General features: G+C 36.0%; 2 protein-coding genes across 2 annotated transcripts; one reads left to right on the plus strand and one right to left on the minus strand.

The window, feature by feature from the left end:
• Window positions 1-5,909: 5,909 nt before the first annotated feature.
• Window positions 5,910-16,461, minus strand: LOC135153173 (uncharacterized). The gene is made up of 6 exons (XM_064095375.1): window positions 16,183-16,461; window positions 12,811-12,855; window positions 10,028-11,448; window positions 9,535-9,801; window positions 8,623-9,117; window positions 5,910-7,987 (listed from the first exon to the last, which is right to left on the minus strand). Exons 1-6 carry the CDS (start codon window positions 16,325-16,327, stop codon window positions 7,676-7,678), a joined length of 2,685 nt encoding a protein of 894 aa, XP_063951445.1. The 5' UTR covers window positions 16,328-16,461; the 3' UTR covers window positions 5,910-7,675.
• A 3,745-nt stretch (window positions 16,462-20,206) lies between these two features.
• LOC129268953 (histamine N-methyltransferase-like) lies at window positions 20,207-24,604 on the plus strand. Its single transcript, XM_054906408.2, has 3 exons — window positions 20,207-20,234; window positions 20,463-20,786; window positions 23,137-24,604. The coding sequence occupies exons 1-3, from the start codon at window positions 20,207-20,209 to the stop codon at window positions 23,487-23,489; spliced, it is 705 nt and encodes a 234-aa protein (XP_054762383.2). The 3' UTR covers window positions 23,490-24,604.
• Window positions 24,605-24,729: the final 125 nt, after the last annotated feature.

Below are 24,729 nucleotides of genomic sequence, written 5' to 3' on the forward strand. Positions count from 1 at the left end.
CCACATTGAATAAACCAATTTTGTCTACTATTTACTCATTTGATTCTGATCTTTCTTCATTTCATCCGGTTTTTTTTTTCTCGATTTGGCATTTTCTAACGGTGGTCCTTAAATTTGCCGCTGTTACTCATGTTAGTTGTGACATTCTTTTTAGATAAACGTTTAACAATACACCGGACTCAGATCTTGTATAGAAAGGGTATAAGCTCGCTTAATATAGGGGCGCCAAATTTTGCGGTTCTGGGAGGTGTAATGCGATGAGGCAAAGCGACTGAGCTGTACATAATTTTGATAAAATTATACTTATCCTCAAATAGGGGGGGGGGCATTTGGGTAAATAATGAGGATGTAGTTTGCTCAGCAAGATTCCCCTTGATTACTGCGACGATTTGCCATTACCATGGCGACGCAGTACCAGTCACAGTCAGAAAAAAACGAGTCTTATTGCACAATGTCATCTAACCTCATAATCGGAAAATAATCTCAAAAGCAGCAATGGTTTTAAGTTTTGTTCCGAAATATGCAAAAAGACCAGGCATATCAAATTTTGATTGTTCATTTTGATAACAGGAAAGATCCCGATAGGTATGCATACTTCCAGCACATAATTATGGTTATATAGCTATTTGACAAAAACATGTCGTTATACCAACACAAGCAACTATCGTACATTTTTGGTAAGTTGATCGCAAATTTTCTTATTTAACAGAGCGCAATATATGACAGACTCATGTCTTTTTATGTTTGCATCTAGTAAGAATACCAACATAACAATTATGGATGATTGCGAGCATTTATTTTGGGTCAGCTCGGTCCAGATTTTAAAAAATGTGCTCAGAAAGAGTGCTTTAGACATTTTGTGTTAATATATATAAATTGTTTTAAGTTAATTCAGGGGTGCTGAATCCAAAAGTGCTGTTTGCCAAACTTGATTCCGTCGTTTTCATCTTCAAATCGGCAAAAAACAAAATTTGCCGGGGTTTTTCTCGCCTGCATAGCAGAAGCAAGACATGGACGTTGCCGTTCCAACGGCGGTGATGACCGTGGCGGCGGAGATATGACGAAATTTCAATTTTGATGTTGATTCCCCAATATGGTCTAAGTTCATTGACCCTGAATTACCTTTGACCTGGGTCATGTGACCTGAAACTCAGGCAGGATATTCAGTAATACTTGATTAAACTTATGTCCACGTTTCATGAACTAGGTCCATATATACTTTATAAGTTATGCTGTTATTTAAATTTTATGTTGACGCCTCCGCCGCCGTCGGAAAAGCGGCGCCTATATAGTCTCACTCTGCTATGCATGCATGAGGCAAACAATCATCACAGAATATGTATATGTTCCGTAATGCATTGAGGTAAAATAAAATACACGTTAACTAATCATTATAGTGAAAAAGAAAAATGAAAAAACGTGTTCTAAAAATGATGAAAGACTTGTGAGGCACGCCTAAAAAGGCCTACAGTCCTGCAGGCAGCAGGCAAGGTAGCCTGAATAAGAAAAAAATAGCTATAAATAAAAGAGAAGAACACAGGGTTGGAGCAAGAGGCTGAAAAAAAGGGGTCAAGTAAAGAGAAGAGAGAAGAGTCAGGAGAAAAGGTACATGTAAAAGGAAATAAAAGGGAAAATGAAAGAAAGGAGAGAAGTGAAGAATAAAATGAGCTCCGCGCAAAAGTGGAAAAGAAGAGCAAGAGAGCCTGGATAAAAATATGCAAGTATATAATAAAAGGAGACATTCCTTAAGGCCAGACAAACCCAGCACAAAAACAACTAAATACACAAATGGATACCCTAATGTAATGTACTTTATGCTATTATTCAATGTGAGCTTGCAGAAAAGACTTGTCATATTTATCAAAATTTATTTAATGAAGGTGAGTTCTTTAAGTAGGATGGCTTATTATTCCAAAGCTTTGAACCATTCACTGTGATCAGCTTAAAGAAAGTATGTTTGATTTCAGGAATGGGGTGCGGAAATGTTTGTTATGTCTTGTGTAGTAAGAATGAAAGGAGTCTGCTGTAGAAAACATGTTGTCAAATATATGTGGTAGACTTTGTTTGTGGTATTTATACATGAATAAAGCCCCCGGATAGTCGTAAAACATTGAGCTGCTTATGTAGAGGGGTTATGTGAGTATGGAAATATGCACGCGTGAGAGTGCGAACGACCTTTTTTTGGAGGATCAGTGTTCGGTTCAAAGCTGTGGAAGATGCTCTGCGCGTGTTTCCATAATTTAAGTATGGCAAAAACAAAGTATTATACGGTACATGAAGTGTTTTTAAAGGTAATATATGCGACAGTTTATAGATTATACCACAATTTCCTGACAAGACTTTATTAAGACTGTCTATGTGATTTTTCCAATTTAAGCTCTGGTCAATAATCACACCAAGAAATGTAATACAATTAACTCAATAGTATTCGAATTAAGAGTTATATCATTATTTTTCATAAATCCTTGATAAAGGCCGAAATTCGTGAATTTTGTTTTTGAATATTAATAGAGTTTATTAGTTTGAAACCATTGTAATAAATTGGCAAGATTAATGTTAATATCCTCTGTGAGTTTTGCAGAATCTTTGTTACTAAATATTAAGTTTGTGTCATCAGCATATAAAACAGTGTCACAACATATAGAAGAAAAACAAACAATGGGCAAAGGATTGACCCTTGCGGAATTCCGCACTTAACAGATAACAGAGGGGAGGAATAAATATCAACACAAGTGACTTGTTTAAAATAACTTTCTATAAGCAGGGCGGTACCTCGAATACCATAGTAATACAATTTTTTAATCATGATATCGAAATCTAGGGTGTCGATGTCGAATACCTTAAAGAGATCAATAAAAATGCTTGTACACAGTTCTTTTTTATTCAAGGCATCCGACACCCTATTTATGAAATATAAAAGTGGCATGTTCAATGGAATGATTTTTAAGAAAACAAAATTTGCTCGGATGTAATAACTGATTTTTTTTTCAATAAAGATTATCTCATTTAGACCCATGATATTGGTGTCTCTAATTATGTTTTAAGGCTCATAAAAATAGATTTTACAAGAGTTAGTGCCATGGTTAGATGGTGGTACAAATTCCCTAAAAACAATCTTTAAAAATGGGGTACGCTTTTAAACCTAAAAAGTACCATAATTTCAAAACACGTAATTATAGTGCTTAGGACTATCCTATATGGTTTCATGATTAGAAGACAGCAGTCATTTTTACCCAATTTTAGAAGTTGCTTAGGTTTTTTTTTTACAACGAAAAGGAAAATTGACCATCCTTATTACTTGTCCTGATATTTCATTTGAGCCTTCAAAACACAATAGTATAGATTTGTTCACATAACTATGACTATTTTTAAGTGATTGGAGTCTTTTTAGACGCATTTTTGAAAGTCATCTTTGAATTTTTAGGCAAATTGGACAGATTCATACCAATGTAACTAATCCAAAATTATTATTCAACCCTTGAAACAATAGTGTAGACATACAATCATATCTACCAGTTGGATTCTAAATTGACTATCTCCATTTTTTAAGTAACAGCAGCCATTTTAGACTCATTTATAGGAAGCCATCTTGGATTTTTAGACATTCAAGATCATTGATTGTCCTTGTAACTTATCGTAATGTATTACTTGACCAAACAAAGGGTTAGACAACACAATCATATAACCAGGCGGATATTAAACAAACTATGTCAATTTTTAGGTATAACATCCATTTTATATAGACTCTCAATTTTGGAAGCCATCTTGGATTTTGGACATACTGGACCACTGACTGTCCTTGTAACTTGTCCTAATTTATTACTTGACCCTTTAAACCATGGGTTAAACACACAAATCATATACCCCAGGCAAATATTAAACAAACTATGTTAGTTTTTACGTAACAACGGCCATTTTAGACTCCATTTTTGAAGGCCATCTTGGATTTTTGAACATACAGGAACCACTGACTGTCCTTGTAACTTATCCCACTGTAATAGTTTACCCTTTAAACCATGGGTTATACACCACAATCAGTCATTAAACAAACTCTGTCGGTTTGCAAAAACAAGACATTAATTTAAACTCCATTTTTGCAAACCATCTTGGATTTTTGGACATAAAGGACAACAGACTGTCTTTGTTACTTATTGAAACATATTACTTGGCCCGTTAAAACCATGGGTTAGACACCAAAATCATATTCTCCAAGGCAGATATTAATTGATGGTTTTTAGATAACAGCCATGCATATTAGACTCCAATTTTGAAAGCCATCTTGGATTTTTTGACATAGTGGACCGCTGATTGTCCTTGTACATGTTGTAACTTGTCCCAATTTACTACTTGACCCTTAAAACCATCAATGGATAAAACCAAAATTAAAGACACTAAAATAGGTATTGTGAATTTTTAGGCTACGGCACCCATTTTTTTACGCCATCTTGGATTTTCAGGTACACTGGAGTGCTTATGTTCACTCTTTCCTGCGTCAGTAGACCGTTAACCCCCTATATACCATTGAATGCACCGAAAAAAGATATCTAGGGTGGATAAAGAGTCGGTTATGTTATTTTTCAGTACATGACGATTCTTAAGCGCCATGTTGAAAATAACCACTTTCCCGGATGCGATTTTGGTCGATTTTTAGCATGTTATTCTTGAGATCAAATAGTACCAAAAAAAGTTGACAAACATTTTTGTTGCAAGTTGTGGGGGTCACAATAAAGCAAAAAAGGTGTAGAATGGCGGCCATATTGTTTTGGTCAATTTAAGGATTTTAACCTCTAATTCACGGTTGGCAAACAGCATTTAGACTCAGCGCCCTCAAAATGATAAAACACTTCTTAATTCAACACACGATATGCCTTAGGCAGTCTACTTTTCTGAAATCGGAACCTGACTATACGGACAGGAGAGAGTTTTCGCTCCGTTCACGAACAGAGAAAATGTATAGGCCAAATGTCCTTCATGACAACACAACCAAGCAGTCTTTGGCGAAAATTGGTGAATTCAAACAGCAGTTTCGTCTTTGACTCTGCATGGACGAACGACACATTTGCAATTTTCCGCCAGCTCCGAAACTTAGGACGAAACCGCTTTTCTGGTTCGACAAAGACCTCACAGCTATTTTTGTCATTTGACGGGCATTTTCAATACATTTACTGTGTTCTTGAACCCTCCCTCCCTCGTGTTGAAAGGGAGTGCGGTGGTACAAATTTATTGAATTTTTGAAATGCAGAACGGAAGCCTTGCGTGGGTTTTATCGCCGAGAGCCAATAAAAAATGTGTCAAAATATGACACCCAACCCTATTAATCCACAGAAAACAATTTGATGTTCTTCAATAGCTCAGAAAGTTGATGGTAGGTTTTTTGACATACAACATTTTTTTTTAACCGAGCAACATTATCATGAATGGAGATAGGCCTTTTTTTATTCGGGCAACAAAATGCATAACGCAAAATTGTCTTTGGTGTAACCAGATGACCAGCAACTCAATACCGAAGAGACTTTCCAACGCTGTAATGACGTCCTGATCTATAGGTTCTTGCTCATCTCGAATATTCCCGATTGTCTTTTCTATGTAATAATACATTTTTCTTGTATGTCGTACGAATATTACTAATTTATGCAGACTACATAAAATTCTCTTTAAAAAATTCAATTTGATATGCCTTTTCTCCGTTTCGAATGTACCTCAATAGCTTTGAGAAAGACCGTCACACCAAGCTCACGAATAGAAATGGACATTTGGAATTCTCTCAGATTGAATGTATTCGGCGTATTTAAAATCAATTGAGGATAATGGATTCCCCCACCCCCTACCCCCCCCCCCAAAAAAAAAAATCACTCTATCCTCAATCCATTTTTATTGTGACTTATTAAAGTTATAAAAAAGACAAACCATCATGATATAGCAAAATTTAATATGATTCTAAATACCAATTGCTCATTTTGTGGAAGAGAAGTTGAGGATATTATGCATTTCTATTATACATGTAACGTGACCAGATTGATTTGGAATCGTCTGTTTGGCTAAATGTAGTAACTCGCTGTAGATTTGAGTTCTCTGTAGTACATGTTTTGTTTTGTTTTTAATGAAAAGAGAAACGATTTAAACTGTGTAATTATTTGTACTAAGCAACAGTTATATATATTTCTAATACAGAAATCTATTCCTTCTTTCAAGGTAATTAAGCAACAGATTAGGAAAAAATTACATAAATGAAAGGCAAGCCAGCATACTTGCCAATAAAACTGATAAATTTGATTAAAAAATTGCTCAATTTTGAGAGATAATAGATCGTTTAGTAGGCTTCTATTTCTTTTCCCAAACCCTTCGTATTTAGTATGCTTCATTTATTGTTTATTTTATCTATAATCTACGTTTTAATATACATATTATACTACAAGATTTTAATACCGCTGTGCACGATTTCTTTGTATGCCTTTCGTTGATGTTAATTGATTATTCATGTTATTTGTATTGATATGTTGTAACTACGTTGTATGCAACTATTTGTAAAAATATGTATATGGACTTGATTTTGTTGACAATTTAATGACTATTCGGGTTCAATAACAAGATCTTTGAAAAAATATATATATACATGTATTTGCCCCCACCCCAAATAATCTGATGTCAATTTTTTGCGATAATCAACTGATACCTACACCAACCTGCATTTTTTTCATTTAATGTCAGATATTAAAGCTCTCTGGGATGATGTTTTGTTTAAAAAGAGCATGGCTGATTTCATATTATAAAGGGTCGGCATATCTGGTTCTACAAAAAATTATTTATACCTCAGTCACATTCCCCTACGGCAGTTGAACGGCGAGTCGAAAACAGCCGTTTTGTTCATTTTCATTCAAACAATATGTAGCTGGTATGTTTAAACGGACGTTTTTTTACTCGCTTTACGGCCGCCGTAGAGCAAATGTGACTGAGGTATTAGTAAATGGCTGCATGTTAATAAAAAGGACTATTCACCATGTTCACCGGTAAATTAAATCGATCGTAATAATACTCCTTTATGTCAAAACAGGGGAGCGTTTCGTGAAAGGACTTGTCGGGCGTTTTATCTGACGAGTCCCATTTCATCCGACAGTTATCATAGGAACTGTACTTCTCAACCCAATAAAAATCAAGGAAAATTTCACGATACACATGTACCACCGTATGCCTTTGGACATACATCGCAGGCATGGTCTCCATTTACCCACGCGGCCTGTCCGCTTGTTCCTCTCAGGCAAGGTGAATAGCGAAACTCTATTATTGTTAACCTTTTGTAAATGGTCAATGCCTTCCATTTCGTTTAGAAAATATTGAATATGTAGTCCAAGAGGATATATTCTGTCAGAAAGAAAGTCTTTATACTTTCAACAAAATTAATTAATCCTTTTTACCCACTTGGCAACTTTTTTCTTAATTCAAGAGTACAGTATATCATAATATTGGAATCGTATTTGGGGGATAATGGATCTAGAAACTCTGGCAAGGTGTACTTATAGACCTTCAAACAATTATGACACTAACTGTAGACACGCGGTCATCACGGAGATTCTAAGGTGGAACTCATCATGAATATCTCCGAAATATTCGTACTTAGTACTATAGTAGTTAATTATTCTATTGTCCTATGTGGAAGATTCTCAGGTTATGGTGCATGTTACACCTTGGTAGCAGACGAGGCCGAACCCGACCACGTTAGTTTTTCTCTCTCCGCTTCTTTCGATCCTTCACTCGTCCTACCCATTCCCGTCGATTTTGTACCTGAGTTACTCGTACTTCCTCCTACCGCCTTGGTATCAAGGAATCTCTTTCTCCAGAGTTCCCTGACACGGCGATTGGCGGCGAAGAAGACAAAAACGAAAATTCCCTGCAGAGCGCTGGTTATGATGAAGATTGTCCAAACAGCAGCGACCTTTGCAAAGGCACCTATGAAACCAAATGACCATCCAAAGCCTAGCAGGCAAGATATCTGAAAGTTTAAAGAAAAATGACATCAGACTGAAAATTGATAGGGAGCTTAGATCTGGAGTTGAAGAAATAGAAAAGTGTAATGTAACCACGAAAATCTTAATTTTGTGTGTGAGAGTGGGTGCGTGAATCGGTGCATGTGTATATGGGTGTGGGTGTTTACAGGAATGTATGGTCATTCAAGAAAGTCATATAATCCTGTCTCTTCCATTGAAATGACATGGGTTTGTTACAGGAATTCTAAGCATCGTTACTTGCCTATTATCAAATATCGGCGAACTTTGATATATATTTTTTTATATCTACACTTTATTGCTTGAAATGAAATCTGAAATAGAAATGCTCCGAAAATTATGTTTGCCCATCAATTGATCGTGGGCCCGGCAGCCACTGTGCAGTGCCAAACATAAGCGTAGTAATCAATTAATCTTAGCGAAGATTTAAATCATCGCTGCTTGCTCTGTTTGGTGTGATTTTTTTAATAACTTCAGAATACATATACCAAAAATTATAATTCATTTTGGCAAGTTTAATGTTTGCAGCACACTCTCTGACCGCTGTTTCTCCCGGTGTAACGTTTTAAACGATTTTTTTTAAACGTTTGATAATTTGAAATGAATAATGTTATGAACAAACCTTGAAGTGGACTAAGAGTTCTTGGAAGAGTTGCATTCTTCGCTCTCGAGTACTTCTGTGGAGAACACTAGAATCACGTTTGCTCTTGTGAACACCGTAAGCAGTTAACAAGAAGAGAACGACGTTGAGAAGAAAGCTAACGGCAACCGGTACCAAGAAGGTCAACACGATACCCTTCGCTTGGTAGATCCAGCAAGATGATCCGATCTTGCCGTACCGGAACATCGATGAGTTCTGACTCTGGATGATCAGACATGGAACGATGATGATGAGGGGAAGACTCCAACCAATGGTAAGGTAGACAGTCATCCGTCTTGTCTCTCTGTGTCTCTTTGGTAAGAAGGACGAAGATGCAAAGTGACGAACAAGATCCCACGCCAAGATGTTCGTCCAAGTGAAAACCGCAAGAAGACAGTAATGTGTTACAATCGCTGCTCCTGAGCACACGGCGACTGAGAAGGCTATCATATTGGGAGCGACAAACTGAAGCATCACCTTGTGGTGAAAGACAAAATGGAATCAAAAGGTCACTTTTACAACTGACAAACTGTCACATTAAACAAAAGTGACAGTGAAATAGCTTTGTTGGTTTAAACAAAGATACTTTTTTTCCGTGAGTAGTTATTGATACCCACAATGTACAGAATTTTCTCGACCTGAGTTGTGTCCACATTTAATCTTATTTTGAAATGCAACTGGAAAACATGTATTTCAAATAATACCTTGAATATTATATATTTGTAAATTTCCCTTTGGTTCATATCACTTCTAGAGAAAATAAAATCAGTCAATTGTATGCATATTGTATGATATTCCGCAACAATTAAATCTTATCCTAAGATAAAAAGGAATATTCAGCTAATACTACATGATACAAATACAGGGAGGCACGTTCAGGTATCAAACACTAACCTGACCAACAAGAAGGGCCGAAACAAAGTTCATGATGGCAACACCTTGGAGGTTCCTCAGTTCCTTAAAGATTCCGTAGGTGATTAACGTTGCCAGGAGACAGATGGAGGACAGTGTGAATAATATGAGATTCAAAATATACTGGCCCTTGGTATACGTGAACATGCTGATGGGTTCTGGAGGGTCGGGTCCAGTCCAGCATAGGCGGACAGAGCCATTCCTGTAACGGACATAGCTCTCTGGTGGAAAGAAGGAATCCTGGTAGATCTGAAGAGTAACAAGAATATTGAGTGAGACAGGAACACATTGCTGCAAAATATCAATGAATTTCATTGGTTATATTATTTGGTGCAATGGAATAAGGTCGGTTTTCAGACTATTCGATTTTCCAACCATTACTTTAAATAAAAAAATATCGAATTCGTGATAGAGTAATTCCCATTTAACTCTTAAATGAAATGAGTGTAAACGTAAATTAGAGAAAATAACATACCACGTATGTAACATTGTCTTTCTCAGTTTCAGTGAGAAGAGAAGTTTGAACAATGATGTACGCGCAAGTGTCGACGTCAATAATCTGCCCGTAAAGTGTGAATAATTGTTCTTTCGAGAACTTCCACTCTTTTGAAAGACGCCTGTAAAAAGTGTCATTTTCCCATCTCAATGGCATCACAAACGTGGTCTCGTTATACAAAATATAAATTGTTCCATTGATAATCACAGGTTCAAAGAGGTTAATGTCGTCAGAAATCCAGGTTAAATTGGTATCATTGCGAGTAAATACATCCCGTTCAACGTCACACGTTTCAACAATTATGATGAGATTGTCCTGACAGCATTTATTCCACTTCTCATCAAGTTTGCTCTCTGTGAAGTTTTCCAGTTGGGTCTTCTGTGCCAGGTTCTTTGCCGAAAACTCCATGTAGCTTATTTTACCTAAGCCAGAATCTGATATTTCAAAGTTGTAGATAGTTTCATTGGGATTGTTTCTGTATGCCTGGATCTTTACAAGCTCGAAACCATCAAAGCACTGCAGGGACCCGTTAGTGATGATGCCGAGGTTTATTTGTCTGTTGATGCAATCAGGCCAAGACGTGACTTCCGGAACACATTCAGTACCAGACAACCGAAGACCATTCATGCATTGAAGTTGTGGGTAGAAGTACGATATTTCAAATGCAGGAGCGGTATAATCATATGATGTAACAATAAGTTGGCCTGAAGTAATATGTTCACAATTGCTAATAAGGCTGGAACGGTTTTTAACAGTCATTCCGTTACATTCTGCACATTCGACATTTTTGTAAATACTACCATTTATCATCACTCTTGCTGTTTCGTTCCCGCAGGCCACCCCTGTCCCTGTTTCTGATTCACAGTGAGATGTGATATCTGGTACACACCAACGAACAGATGGAGGGGAACTTCCATTGACTAAAAATGGTCTCTGTCCACAAAGATGGAACTCTTCTCTGTTGTCCAAACAAGGTGTAAACATGATGTAAGGGGTGAGTTCCGATGGGTCCGCACCGTGACAGAGGGCGCAATGCTTGTTGCGGTAGAAGATATCTTGATAGTCAAAGAAGACCGTGTCATTCGCCATCGGGTTCTCACATCTCTCTACCAAGTCTTGATCTATTCCAGCAGAAGATGGACACTTGTCTACCACAAGGAAATTGTTGAGGCAAGCCGACTTTCTTTCAATACCAAGCGCGAAAGCGGTACAACTCCAGTATTGCAGCTCTGGCTTCACCATGCCTTCTGTTGCCATGACAGATGCATTTTCATTCGTATAGCCATAACAGCAATCATCAAAATGTTCGCATTCGGTATCACAGTAGCAGTAAAATCCAGGAGAAAAACTTGAGTTTGTGTCACATTGTTCGATCAGTACTGAATACGAAAAGCAATTATCTGCATAGTGAAATAAAAATACAAACAAGATTATGAATGCATCTGTTATTGTTTCTGCAAAACCGATGCACATATATATAAAAATGTTCAGCTTCTAAACGATGCTGTTAATAACTATGACGTTGTAAAACAGGTTTGGTATTTCCAGTCTGAGAAAGTTATCTGTAAGTGAATTTAACGCCGACCAATGTTTCATCTTGTAACGATTGCACTATTTGCAATTTCATATTTATATCTTTCATCTTACATCAAAGAAATAAAAATTAAATGAAAAGCATTATTGATATCTTCCTGTGCAAGAGCTTTAAAAAGGTTATCCAGCTTTAGTTCGTCTAAACAACACCGCCATATACTATACTGCGTTCATTAGAGAGATATGTATCTGGAACTGTTTAGATACATGAAATCACACCCTTTGCATATCCTGCAATCTCTAACGCATTGGGCTTTATTTCAGCACCGGTGCGTGAGTGAGGGTGGGTGTGTGTGAAGGGGTTGTGTGTGTGTGTGTGTGTGTGTGTGTGTGTGTGTGTGTGTGTGTGTGTGTACGCGCATGAATGGGGGGGGGGGCTCTCTCTCAACACTTCAATGGCGCCCGTTGAGTCGATGACAAATCTACGGAGCCTTTAAAGTGCCATGGACGACTTGGCGAGATACTTTATCTTGCCATGTCGACATAATAACCTTATTATGTCGACGTGGTGAGATACGGTATCTCGCCAAGTCGACTTATAAAAAGCTATATGTCGACATGGCGAGATACGTTATCTCGCCAATTCGACTTTTTAAAAGGTATATGTCGACATGGCAAGATACGGTATCTCGCCAAGTTGACCTATAAAACATAGCGAGATATTTTATCTTGCCAAGTCGACTTATAAACATTTATGTCGACATGGCAAGATATGAAGTGTCGAAGGCCCGGTGAGAGTACAAATATCTCGCCAAGTTGACATATAACTTTTTATAAGTCAACTTGGCAAGATAACGTATCTCGCCATGTCGACATATCAAGGTCATTATGTCGACATGGCAAGATAAAGTATCTCGCCAAGTCGTCAAGTCGATGGCACTTTAAAGGCTCCGTACAAATCGATTAAGATGGGACGGTAAATCAATTTCCTTTAAAGTTAATTTCTTAATGTTTTATCTAGGTTTGAATGAATGCAATGAAATAATTATGTAGATAGCTAGGGCCTAGTCTGCTGGGCAAACCCTTCACTCGAGTTAAGGGTCTGAATGTGCAGCCTACTCATGCCTTGAGTACTGAAGGCTATTGGAACAGCAAGTTCTGTATGTGCTACTCTTTGCGTGGAGGCACACTTGTTGATCAAAGTTCCATTCAGGGTCAGCATCACTTACCGTCTGGACAAATTGTGATTTCCGAAGTGAATCCATCATTTGAATCTGGAAAAGTAGAACAGAAAAAATGAGCTGAATGTTCTTATCATCCTATATTATCCTTCTCCACCATGTAAAGGTTACATTTTCCAAGTAATTCTTGACAGATCAACATGTGCGCAGTCAAAATTTTGCTTAAAACATTTGAGTTTTTAGATTAAGACTCTAGATTCTACGAGCAACATAATATGAGTCAAACAGACACAGCGTATAACCAAGAAACAACATTAGTGGTCAAAGTAATTTTTTTTCTACTTCTACTTATCTTTGCCAGACGTATTGTCAGAAATTTAGTACATTAATCCCCCTTTTTGGTTTGTCTGTATTTTTAGGGGTTTATATGGTAATTTCTTTTCCTTGTAACTTCTATTATCAACTAGGCCCACTGGATTTTAAGGCCCTTAAAACATTCAGATTTCTAGTTATAGAATCAAGATTTAAATTAGATCTAAATTTAGTTGTTGTTTTTCTAACCTCATGAAAAATAACGATAAACATAATCATCTGCGTAAATAATAATGAAGAATTGATCCAATTATATCTAATAAAATGAACACTCTGTTCTCGTGATAATGAAAAAGTCCTAAAAAAATTCGTTAATTTTTCTATTCCGGTCCGAATTTTCAAGGAAACTCTAATTTCGACCTCTTCAAAGTTTGTGCAGAGGGAACAGATGTGCGAATCAAATGATCCATTGCCATTCTCAATCATTTGGACTACAATAATCATTTAGAATTTCACTAGTTGGTCTGAACTTTTGCCAGACTCCAAAAAAGTATTCTAAAAACATTGGGTAAAAGTGCTCCATGAGGGTAATTATGTGTCCAACCAACATTTGGCATTTCTTTTATTTACCCAGTGTGATGAAAATTTTGCCCATTCTAAAGTAATTATTGCTTTTTTTTTAAAGATCAAGTCCACCCCAGAAAAATGTTGATTTAAATCAATTGAGAAAGATCCAACTAGCATAACCCTGAAAATTTCATCAAAATTGGATGTAAAATAAGAAAGTTATGGCATTTTAAAGTTTCGCTTATTTTTCACAAAATAGATAGATGCACAAGTCAGCAACATGCAAATGAGAGAGTCGATGATGTCCATCACTCACTATTTCTTTTGTTTTTTATTGTTTGAATTATACAATTTTTCAAATTTTACAGATTTCACCAATTTGACATCAAGGACCAACTGAACCATAAAATATTAAAACTGGTAATTCCACATGTACAGAGAGAAACAAAACTTTCTTTCACAGGAAAATGAGGAGAAAATTTGGAATAATTCATATTTCATATAATAAAATACAAAAGAAATAGTGAGTGGATGACATCATTAGTTCCCTCATTTGCATAGAGACCAGGATGTGCATATAATAGTTTTCTAAAATTAAGCGAAATTTAAAAATGTTATAACTTTCTTATTTTACATCCGATTTTGATGAAATATTCAGCGTTGTGCTTGTTGGATTTTTCTCTTTCTATTCAAATCAACTTTTCGTTGGGGTGGACTTGTCCTTTAAGGCTTGGGTTTCTGAAGCAAGGTGCATGATAAAGGCCTAAATCTATAACACACATGGCTGGTTCAGGTGATTGTCGTCAGAAGAAAAATTGTCAAGCAAGGTGACTGCTCCCGAATCTCCGTCACTTTGGAGCAATAACCTAACCCGGGGCAAATATACGCATGCAGCACCCCTGAGAATCTTGGGAATGCTTCAGCACACCAATGCCAGCACTCCTCTCCCCAGGGGTGTGTATATATATTATACATGGACTCGTACTAGTTAGGTTATTATCAGCATGGACCTAGTATAGGTCCATGTTATCAGCACTTGGTCAAATGTGCGGGTAATATCGAATTACTATTGAAATACATTGGATTGTTTTGTTTTCTTTATTAAAAATGAGATCAGATCAAAAGAAATTAAATCGACTAAAATAAGGTAATGAGGTTGTCTGATGGATTGATATATTACTTATGACAACACTCTAGTGTCCTTGACCTGATATACGTATAAGAGTAACTTTTGGAATGCCATTTTCAAAACAATTGTGAGCTGCGATACACTGTCCTAAAAAAAAACACCACATGATCGAGATTCCAAGGTAATGTGATTTTATTTGTTCTTGTCTTTCATTTCATTTCAGGCCTACCCTGCAGTATAAAATAAATAAAACAAAATAAATAAATAAATAGTTTCCACAGGAAAATATGAAAGCTAGATTTTCTTTCGCTTTATATTGATACTTTATGACAACAAGCAGGATCTAAGGCTTTGGTTTCTGATGCAGGATGCATGAAATATGTCTAATTCTATAGCACACATGGTTGGTGAACATTAGTTTAGACTTTAAACTTTACATGCTTTAGGTAACTTCGAGACCTACAGTATATATAGTGAACACAGTAACATCGGTCAACAAGCCATCTTATATATTACGTAATAAATTATTCTGTCAACATGAAACAAGCTATAGAGATGCATTCTACGTGAAGTAAAAGAAAGTGAGAGAATGGCAGAGGATTCAAAAGAGTGTAGCCTTGCATGGTGTAGCCTTTAAAATAAAGTAAAGTAAAATACCCATGCACAGTTCAAAGAAAGAATTTCTTTTAATGGTCGCGGTTGCAAAGCGTGGAAACAATCTGTTGAATAGAGTAGGGGTGCATGAGGACTATATTCAGGCCCATCGGGGGGGGGGGGGGGTGCTGGCGCACCCCTTCAAATTTGCAAATATAATGGTGCACCCTGTAGATGCCTTTAATTGCGCGCCCCGTAAGTTGAGCGATGACCCTTTTTGCAATTTTTTTTTTTGGGGGGGGGATGATTGTCCTTTATTTTGCTGATGACCGGTTCTTTGTGTGTGTGCTTTGCCTGTCAAATTTTTCTGACAAATCTCCAAGTCCGACTCTGGATCCGCGCCTATAATAACCTTCGGTCAATTGCTTTCTAAAATGCATCATAACGGATCCCCTACAAATAAAAGGTAATTACTTTGAAGAATGATCTGAAATATTTAAGGCCTAAAGAAAAACGAGTTTGACGGTAAATTGTTTAAGTGAGAGTGAAGTCTTTCAAGGGGCAACTTAGATAATTAGCTTTATCTGCGTGATGAAGGATTTAACTTTACATCTAATATTATTATTTTGAATGACACAAATGTCTCTATACTTTCACTCTCTCATTATCTTTCTCTGCATTCCAATTTGTTCGCATATTCTGTCGATATCCCCCCCCCCCCCCCCGCTTTTCTAAAGGAAAGGAATCGAGAACTTGAAGACCCATAATTATTGCACTCACACTATTCTGGTGCATAAATAGAAACATGGTTAACTCACCGGCGACACTCGTGTCATCTGCTGCACTGCTCTCGTATGAATACTGGTTTCCACCTTCAAGGGCACAGTATGAATAAGAGAAACAATAGAATGGTAATGACCTCATCAAGAATAGAAACAGTATGACGCGAAAGGTAGCCATCATTCAGTCATGAAGAAAAACTTGTGTGTTAAGCAGTTAAGAGGCGCAACGTATAATATAGCGAGCTCTTGTAACACTGCTTTGCGAGCGGTGACCGTGAGCTGTGCGTTTTTAACTCATTCTCGATGTTAAAGGCCCTAGTATGATGCTGACAGCTGCTAATAAAAAGTCAAACGATAATAGTAATAACGATAATAATATAGTTAGCCACAGGACCTGAATCCAATGTAAACAAATAAGTTATAACACTTGTGACAGGAAAATACAATAATTATAGAGTGACTAAATTTACAACACCATAATGCTGTCGCGACAGCAACAACGAGGATTTTTACCAGGATAGGCACTATAGCTAGGCCCTACTGGTTTAGAATTAGAAGGAGAAGGTTACGCAAACAGACCGAAAGGCACGAAAATCAAGACGTTAGGGTAGTCAGCAAACTTATACTCAAATTTGACACGTAAACACTACCATGTCAAGAGTGCCGAGGAGACTCCAAATGCCTGTGTCAAATATCAAAGGTCAATTCCACCCCAGAAAAAATGTTGATTTGAATAAATAGAGACAAATCAAACTAGCATAACGGTGAAAATTTCATCAAAATCGGAAGTAAAATAAGAAAGTTATGACATTTTTGAATTTCGCTTATTTTTTCACAAAACAGTGATACGTGCAACTCAGTGACATGTAAATGAGACAGACCATGATGTCACTCACTCACTTTAGTTTTTTAGTGTTTGAATTCTACAATATTTTGGCAGATTTGACAATAAGGACCAACTTGACTGAACCATCAGTAAATAATGCTAATTCCACATGTTCAGGGAGGAATTAATCGTTGTTTCACTTGACAATGAGGAGAAAATTAGAATATTTCATATTTCATATAATGAAATACAAAAGAAATAGAGTGGATAATGTCATCAGTTTCCTCATTTGCATACCAACCAACCGACCAGGATGTGCATATAACTGTTTTGTGAAATTAAGCGAAATTTCAAAATGTCATAACTTTCTTATTTTACATCCGATTTTTATGAAATTTTCAGTGTTATGCTTGTTAGATTTTTCTCTTTTTATGTCAATCAACTTTTTGTTGAGGTGGACTTGTCCTTTAACATGTTTAATTTGTAAGAAACAGTCACAGTATCCAGTGAATCTATAGTCTCCAACTTTAAACTCTGTATTATGCACAAAGTGAAAGCTAAGGGTTTGTACGGGTAGACTAAACATAGGGCTTATTTCTCTCATTGAATTGAATTGAATTTATTTTCATACTTCACACATTATATAACAAAATACAATTACATAATACAAGAAATAAATGTGATTACATATAGAATACAGAATAGTATGACAATGGCAGTAAATAAAAGTGAAATATGAAGGAACCTGCATAAAAATGCAGAACTTGTAATGTCTGCAGGTTCCTAAAGGACAAGTCCACTCCAACAAAAAGCTGATTTGAATAGAAAGAGAAAAATAAACCAAGCATAACACTGAAAATTTCATTAAAATCGGATGTAAAATAAGAAAATTATAACATTTTAAAGTTTCGCCTAATTTCTCAAAACAGTTATATGCACATCCTGTTCGGTATGCAAATGAGGGGACTCATGACATCACCCACTCACTATTTCTTTTGTATTTTATTATATGAAATATGAAATATTTTGATTTTCTCGTCATTGTCATGTGAAACAAAGTTTCATTCCTCCCTGAACACGTGGAATTCCATTATTTTAACATTTTGCGGTTCAAGCAAGGGGGTCCTTATTGTCAAATTCATGAAATTTGGAATATTGTATAATTCAAACAATAAAAAACAAAAGAAATAGTGAGTGAGTGACATCATCAACTCTCTCATTTGCATATCACTGAGTTGAGCATAGAACTGTTTTGTGAAAAATAAGCGAAACTTTAAAATGTCATAACTTTCTTATTTTACATCCAATTTTGATGAAGTTTTCAGCGTTATTCATGTTTGATTTTTCTCAATAAATCAGCTTTTTTTTCTGGGGTGGACTTGACCTTTAAAATAATCATTAAATTAGCAATAAAGGAGACCGGACACTTACGAAAAAATTCAGACTACAAAGGAAAAGCCAAATAAGCGTATAATCGCGGGGTAAAATGAGAGGGAAAGTGGACAAATAATGAAAGAGGAGGGGGGGGGTTGAGCGAAGAATAAGAAAAATTCAAAACTAACATAGTATAACTATAAAAAGGTACAAGGCACATACATTATATTTGTTCAGCCAGTGCGTCTTAACCGAGTCCATAGCTGGACAAAAGAAAGGATTTTAAAGGAGAATGAAACTCTTGGAGCAAGTTAGCTTTTGTGAAAGCAGAAAAATCAAAGAATAAGATCAACAAAACTTTGAGTAAAATAGGACTAGCAATAAAAGAGTTATGAGCATTTGAATGTCGAGATCACTAATGCTATGGAGATCCTCCCATTGGCAATGCGACCAAGATCTGTGATGTCACACACGTACAACTCTCCCATTCGGACACTGAAAATATACCCCAAAACATCTCATTTTGCTCATTCTAATCATATGACAAACGATTCATCAATGATATAATGTTGTGAAACCTCTGTACTTGTCATCTCATAAAGAAAACACCTAACCTTGTGATAGACTCTATAAAAAATGAGAATATAAGTGAAATAAGTACTAAAGTAATGAGGGAGTTGTACGTGTGTGATATCACAGATCTTGGTCGCATTGCCGATGTGAGGATCTACATGGCACTAGTGATCTCAATATTCAAATGCTCATAACTTTCTTATTATTCATTCAATCTTCCTCAAACTTTCAACAATATGTTTCTTTGATTTTTCTCTTTTATATGGATTCAGCTAGTTTCAAGGGTTTCATTTTCCTTTAATGTACATTTAACAGCTTGTTATTTCGTTTGGAAGATGATTCCAAAAACAAATACAATTGTTCTTTGAGCAAATAACGTACGCGTGGAAGGTGGAATGAGTCCCTTAAGCTGTTAGGACAAGAATGGATGAGGTTGTTTCTTTGAAACAGTGATGAAAAAAATTCCGGTAGATCATCTTTTTTGAGAGTCGAAACATAGCCCCCTAAAATGTACCCAAACGAAATTTGTATAGGTCATGAATTTTCAGGATTTTTTCTTTAATTAGAAATAATGTATTTGCATAAATTTCTGATTGGTTGATTGTTATGATAATTTGTAATTGTAGTGGTTAATCTTCATTATGCATGGCTCATTGTCGCCCAAGGTCATTGCCATCCATGCCAATGATATAGATTTCACTAAATTACCAGCATTTCTCATTTACTGGGTCAATGACAAACATGAAAAATAACAAACGGGAATAGCAAATACAGTGTTCAACTCACTAAAAGTCTCTGGGAGGGTGAGGTCCGAGAGGAGAGGGGTTCAAATAAAAGGTGTTATCGTTTCGGGCACCAGTGCGCTGTCGACGTCTACTCAGTAGTAGAAAGAAGGTTGCTTTTTTTGCAATTTGCGGGCAACCGCCTCTTTTCTCGCTTTTCAAAATTTTCTCATGCCTGTTTATCTTGTCATCATGACAATTAATTTGGTGGCTATTTCATGAAGTTTATGCCATTTAGGGATGTATATTTAATTTGATTTACATTTGTTAAGAAAATTATTCATGAATTCATCATCATCATCATCATCATATTAGCCATGTTCAGCCCACTGCAAGGCGAAGGCCTCCTCAAGTTGAATTCATGAATTATCGAATGTTTTATTTGTATTTTTGGGTTGTGTATATTGTGCATTTATACGTTCTGAGATAAGAAGGGCACTTTGGTAGTTATCAAATCATATTTGCAACATACAAAATTTCATAATCATGACAAACGAATTGATCAATGTCAAATCAGAAAGCGACAACGTCATGTAAGAGTGGAACTTTTGGATGATAATGTAATATAATTTAACTGTAGAACAATCATAATTATTATTATACTGACGATTATCCTCTACGTTTAGTCACATAATCGTTGCATGAAATCTGAATTTACCGAAATTCTTTGAACGGATAACCAAAGCTTAAAAAAAATTCTTTTGTAATAATTTGTTGTTAGTAGCTTTAACTTTCATGGTAATACGATCTTCAACTTTCAGGTCAACATGAACTTCATTATCTGGAGCGTCTAGGATCTTACTTCACATCAATTCGAAATGTAGCTGTGGATCCGAATGGAGGCTTACTTGAAATATTCAAGCTCAACGCTGATAAATGGAGTTCTGAAAATAAAGCAAGGTGCGAATCTAATTGGTGGGTCGGGCAGCTCTCTGAATTTTTCGATGAAAGTCCTTTGGCGAAATGCAAGTACAACATGATCAGCGCTGTACATTCGATGTACCATACTGGTGACCTTGAGAAGACCTTCATCCGGCTAATGTCAATGCTAAAAGAGAATGGAATCCTGCTAATTGTCTTGTCAGGTAGATTTTTTTTTTTTCATTTCGTTTATGTTTTTTTCAACATTTTTCATAACAAAAATCTCGACAAGAAAATACATATCTAGAATTTGACATAAAGATAATGAACAAATAATTTTGTATATATCTCATCAAATATATCATACATAAACAATTTAAGCGGTAATTTGTGTTATACAATGAATAAGATGGTAGCAAGGGTCGTCACAAAAGCAAAGCTTGAAAGTGTGACAGCCCTGCAAAATAGCCAAAATAATTGTCTATTGTCATAAAACGTGCATGAAGGGACTGGGAACGAGGGGGGGGGGGTTTCAAGGGAGATGCTTGGTCCTCAGAATAAAATGTTAGAAACTAATAAGTTTTCATGCTGTTTTCTTTTTAAAAGCATACATCTTCTAGACAAAAGTCAATGTCTCATTGAATTGATAATAATAATAATAATATCTTTCAATTTGCAAGGTATTGGTTTAAGTGCGATTCTTTTATGGCTCGTTTGAATGAATAAAATGACCTTGACTGCTTGAGTGAATCTGGCAATGCGTTCCAAATATCAGGTCCATGATGTCTTAGTGTTTTCTATGCAAATAATGTCCTGTGGTTATTTAAGTAAATATAATTGCATGTTCTAGTTGGATATGAATGTAAATTACTATTATATGAAAATAAATCTGTGAATACTGGGGGAAGCATGTCATAATTATATTTATACATAAAAAGTGCCATTTGTAGAGTATTGGTATAATTTATCTTAAACATTTTCAGACGATAAAAAAGAGGGTCTGTATGTGAAAGATATGCAGAATTGGAACAAATGTAGATGAATAATGAATAAAACGACATTATATAGATCTGTATCCAAAGTTTCGTATAGTTTCAAGCTTACATATTTAAGCGCATCAGTGACTAGAAAATACAGTTTGACAAAATGTTAGGATGGAGTTCGGAAGCTAACTCAATGACGAGATAAGAAGATGGGTTAAATGAAAAGAAGGCGGGTTGTTGGATCTCGGCAGGTCGACTTTTTTTAAACGAGAAGACAAGATGACGAGTTGTTCGGAAACTCGAAACTTTGAGTTGTACATGTTGTATGAAGAATGCCAGAAACAAGGTTGTGTGGAACTCGGAAAGTAGACTTGTGTTGGACAAGAAGATTAGTTAATGTATTGAAACTCTGCAAGTCGACTTGCCGAGTTCCGCCTTTTCACCTTCTCGTTTATTCGGCAATGCAATCTCCTTATTCTTATCTTATCAATCTGGTTGGCACTTGTAGACGCATCCGTATTTGATCTGATTTGATCCATGATTTTTCTTTATGTCTCTATATCCCAAGTTGATTTGACAAAACTCAGAATATTGTCTTTTTATCTTCGTTACTCATTTTTTCGTCTTCTCGGTTTTTCTAAAGAATTCAGCTTTAACATTGTTCCGATAAGTAGCAAGAAAGGGAAAAGTGATTTCTTTTTAGTCCAGTTTAAGCGCGTAGTCCAAAATTAGAGTTAACGAGGAGTTTTCGCAACCACTACGTAGACGCTTTCTGAAACGTCGAGAATCTATTGTTAAACGCCCTTCAGGACAAAGCAGTCTTTGTCGAAAATCGGTCAATAGAAACTGTATTTTTCGACCGTGGCTCTGGACAAATATTTTTCGTCCGCTCCGAATCTTAGGACGATCTGCTGTCCCGGTTCACCAGTTTTCGACAAACACCTCCCAGCTGTTAATTGTGATATGACGGGCATTTTTAATGCATTTACTATGTTCTAAAATCCGTTACCGTTGCCACTGCAAAAATTCACTGAGTGGTCTTGGAATACCTTTTATTCGAATTGAAACAAATGGATCCCCTCCCATCCGGTATCCTTTATTCGCCCCTGAAACCGACTTTATCATTATCAAAGTGACAAGGCCATTTCATGAAAGCTGTCAGCATTTGCAAGTTGCCATCTTCTGAAAGTTACCATAACAACGGTCATACTCCCTTTACTTCTAAACTAAAGTTATAAAATTCCAAGGAAAGTTTTCATATCTGACATTTTGTCACAAGACTAGTTAATGAATCCCTTTACTTCTAAATATATGATGTATTTGGCCAATATATGATGTATTTGGCCGTTATAATTTGTAAATCGGTATACATCGCGCAGAACAAAAGAAGAACACTCTGTTTTTGTTCATTATTTTGAAAGAATAGCCTGTGCGTTCCTATGCATGATTCTGCTTTTGTAGAAATAGGGGAGGGGGGAACAATCGGGTTAACAAATGCAATTGCTGCCCTTCAACTTTATTTAGAAATTGTGTGTAAATTCTTGTCATTCAATTACACCCTTATGTTATTTTATTTTAATTATGCATCTAGGAAAGAATATGATACACCAAACTCATCGTAAAAAACAACGGTTGCCTGCTAGTTATCGATATTCTGACAAACCAAAATCTCTACAAATTTCTGAGTTGGCCAAGAAAAATGGATTTGAGATCACTACAGTGGAGCTGGATATCAAATGGGACGTCACCGATTTATTCGATGAGAAGTCAGAGCTCGGGGACAAACTGTCTGACTTTCTGACGATGGTAGCATACTTTCGGAAAACGGCATCGCCTGAAACCAAAGAGGATTTGTTGTCCTTTTGGCGGTCTTTATGCTCAGAGGACGAGGACGGGCGCATGCGTACACAGGCAGGAGAGATGATTTTTGTCGTTACAAAGTAGAATATATAGGGGATAACATTGGCCCGTATTCTGAAGTCGGGTCTAACTTAAACTCAGGTTTAAAGTTGTAGTTTAAGTATGGGAAGCCAAAAGTATCAAAAATTTTATCAAGTTGTATGTTTCTTATGTTTACTGTGCTCTTTCCTGATTCATCGATGGTGAAGACGATAATCTTTTTATACTTCCCAGACAATTATGAATGATTTGAGAGCCAAATTAGCTGAAGTATGTTATCTCTACTGTTAGTGATTTATGTAGCAATTGGCTGTCCATACTTAAACCACAACTTTAAACCTGAGTTTAAGTTAAACCCGACTTCAGAATACGGGCCATTGACTTTAATATGGTTCAAATAAGCTATACAGTAATCAAATATGGGATACGTTAATTTGGCGTTGAGGTTATATACGTGAAAAATCATTTATCTATGGGAATAAATTAGGTTGAAACAATTTTTGGCATTTATTGGGGGTTATTCGTTTTTAGTTTAATCAATATGGTATACACAGTTAATGACTTATCCTGTTTATGCATTAGTTAAATTGTTGAATTTGGTTTGCATAAGTTGGATATTTACTTTAGTGGAAGTAGTCGTATTTCTGATAGCAGATGGAGGAGGAAGAAAAGGTAGACGTGGAGAAGAAAAGGTAGACATGGAGAAGAAAAGGTAGACGTGGAGAAGAAATATGTCTGTTATAGAAATATTTGAAGAACTTAAGGAATAATAGATGTAGTAGTAGTAGTAGTATTATGCCCGTTCACTCAATAGCTGAGTAACGCCAGTGATGATTAATAAAAGTATTCAAGTCAAGTAAAATAATTATGCAGGACTTATTAATGTAATATTTCCCGTTAGTTTCCTATTTTACCTACGATTTTGATTGAATCAAATCTGATCACGAAATTTGCACTGACAGGGTTATCGTAATCCTCAATATTCATTCACCTCAACATTTGGTTGGGAATGACTTTAAATACCCCCCCCAAAAAAAAAAAAAAAAAAAAAAAAAAAAAAAAACTAATAACCTGGCTACCACTGTTATACAATGTTACTCACATAATGTACTGTCTTAAATACAGAATGCTTAGTATCATTTTGAATAAAATCTTGATTGAATTTTTAACTCTCAATGAATCCGAATTCAAATCTATTTCTAGAAACAAGAACAAAAATATCTTTATTTATAGTGAATTATGCGTGGAAAATATCCTTATTTGTAGAATTTGATCTTTATAATGC

This window comes from Lytechinus pictus, chromosome 2 (assembly GCF_037042905.1).
Source record: "Lytechinus pictus isolate F3 Inbred chromosome 2, Lp3.0, whole genome shotgun sequence".
Taxonomy (NCBI): Eukaryota; Metazoa; Echinodermata; class Echinoidea; order Temnopleuroida; family Toxopneustidae; genus Lytechinus; species Lytechinus pictus.

Bases quoted from the DNA above. Each gene is read 5' to 3' on its own strand.
- LOC129268953 (XM_054906408.2), top strand. From the start codon at position 20,207: ATGTCAAATCAGAAAGCGACAACGTCAT. The intron at 20,235-20,462 runs GTAAGAGTGGAA...TTCAACTTTCAG, and splicing joins TCAGAAAGCGACAACGTCAT to GTCAACATGAACTTCATTAT. The intron at 20,787-23,136 runs GTAGATTTTTTT...TTATGCATCTAG, and splicing joins CCTGCTAATTGTCTTGTCAG to GAAAGAATATGATACACCAA.
- LOC135153173 (XM_064095375.1), bottom strand. From the start codon at position 16,327: ATGATGGCTACCTTTCGCGTCATACTGTTTCTATTCTTGATGAGGTCA. The intron at 11,449-12,810 runs GTAAGTGATGCT...TTCACTATGCAG, and splicing joins AATCACAATTTGTCCAGACG to ATAATTGCTTTTCGTATTCA. The intron at 7,988-8,622 runs GTTTGTTCATAA...TTAAACTTTCAG, and splicing joins AACTCTTAGTCCACTTCAAG to ATATCTTGCCTGCTAGGCTT.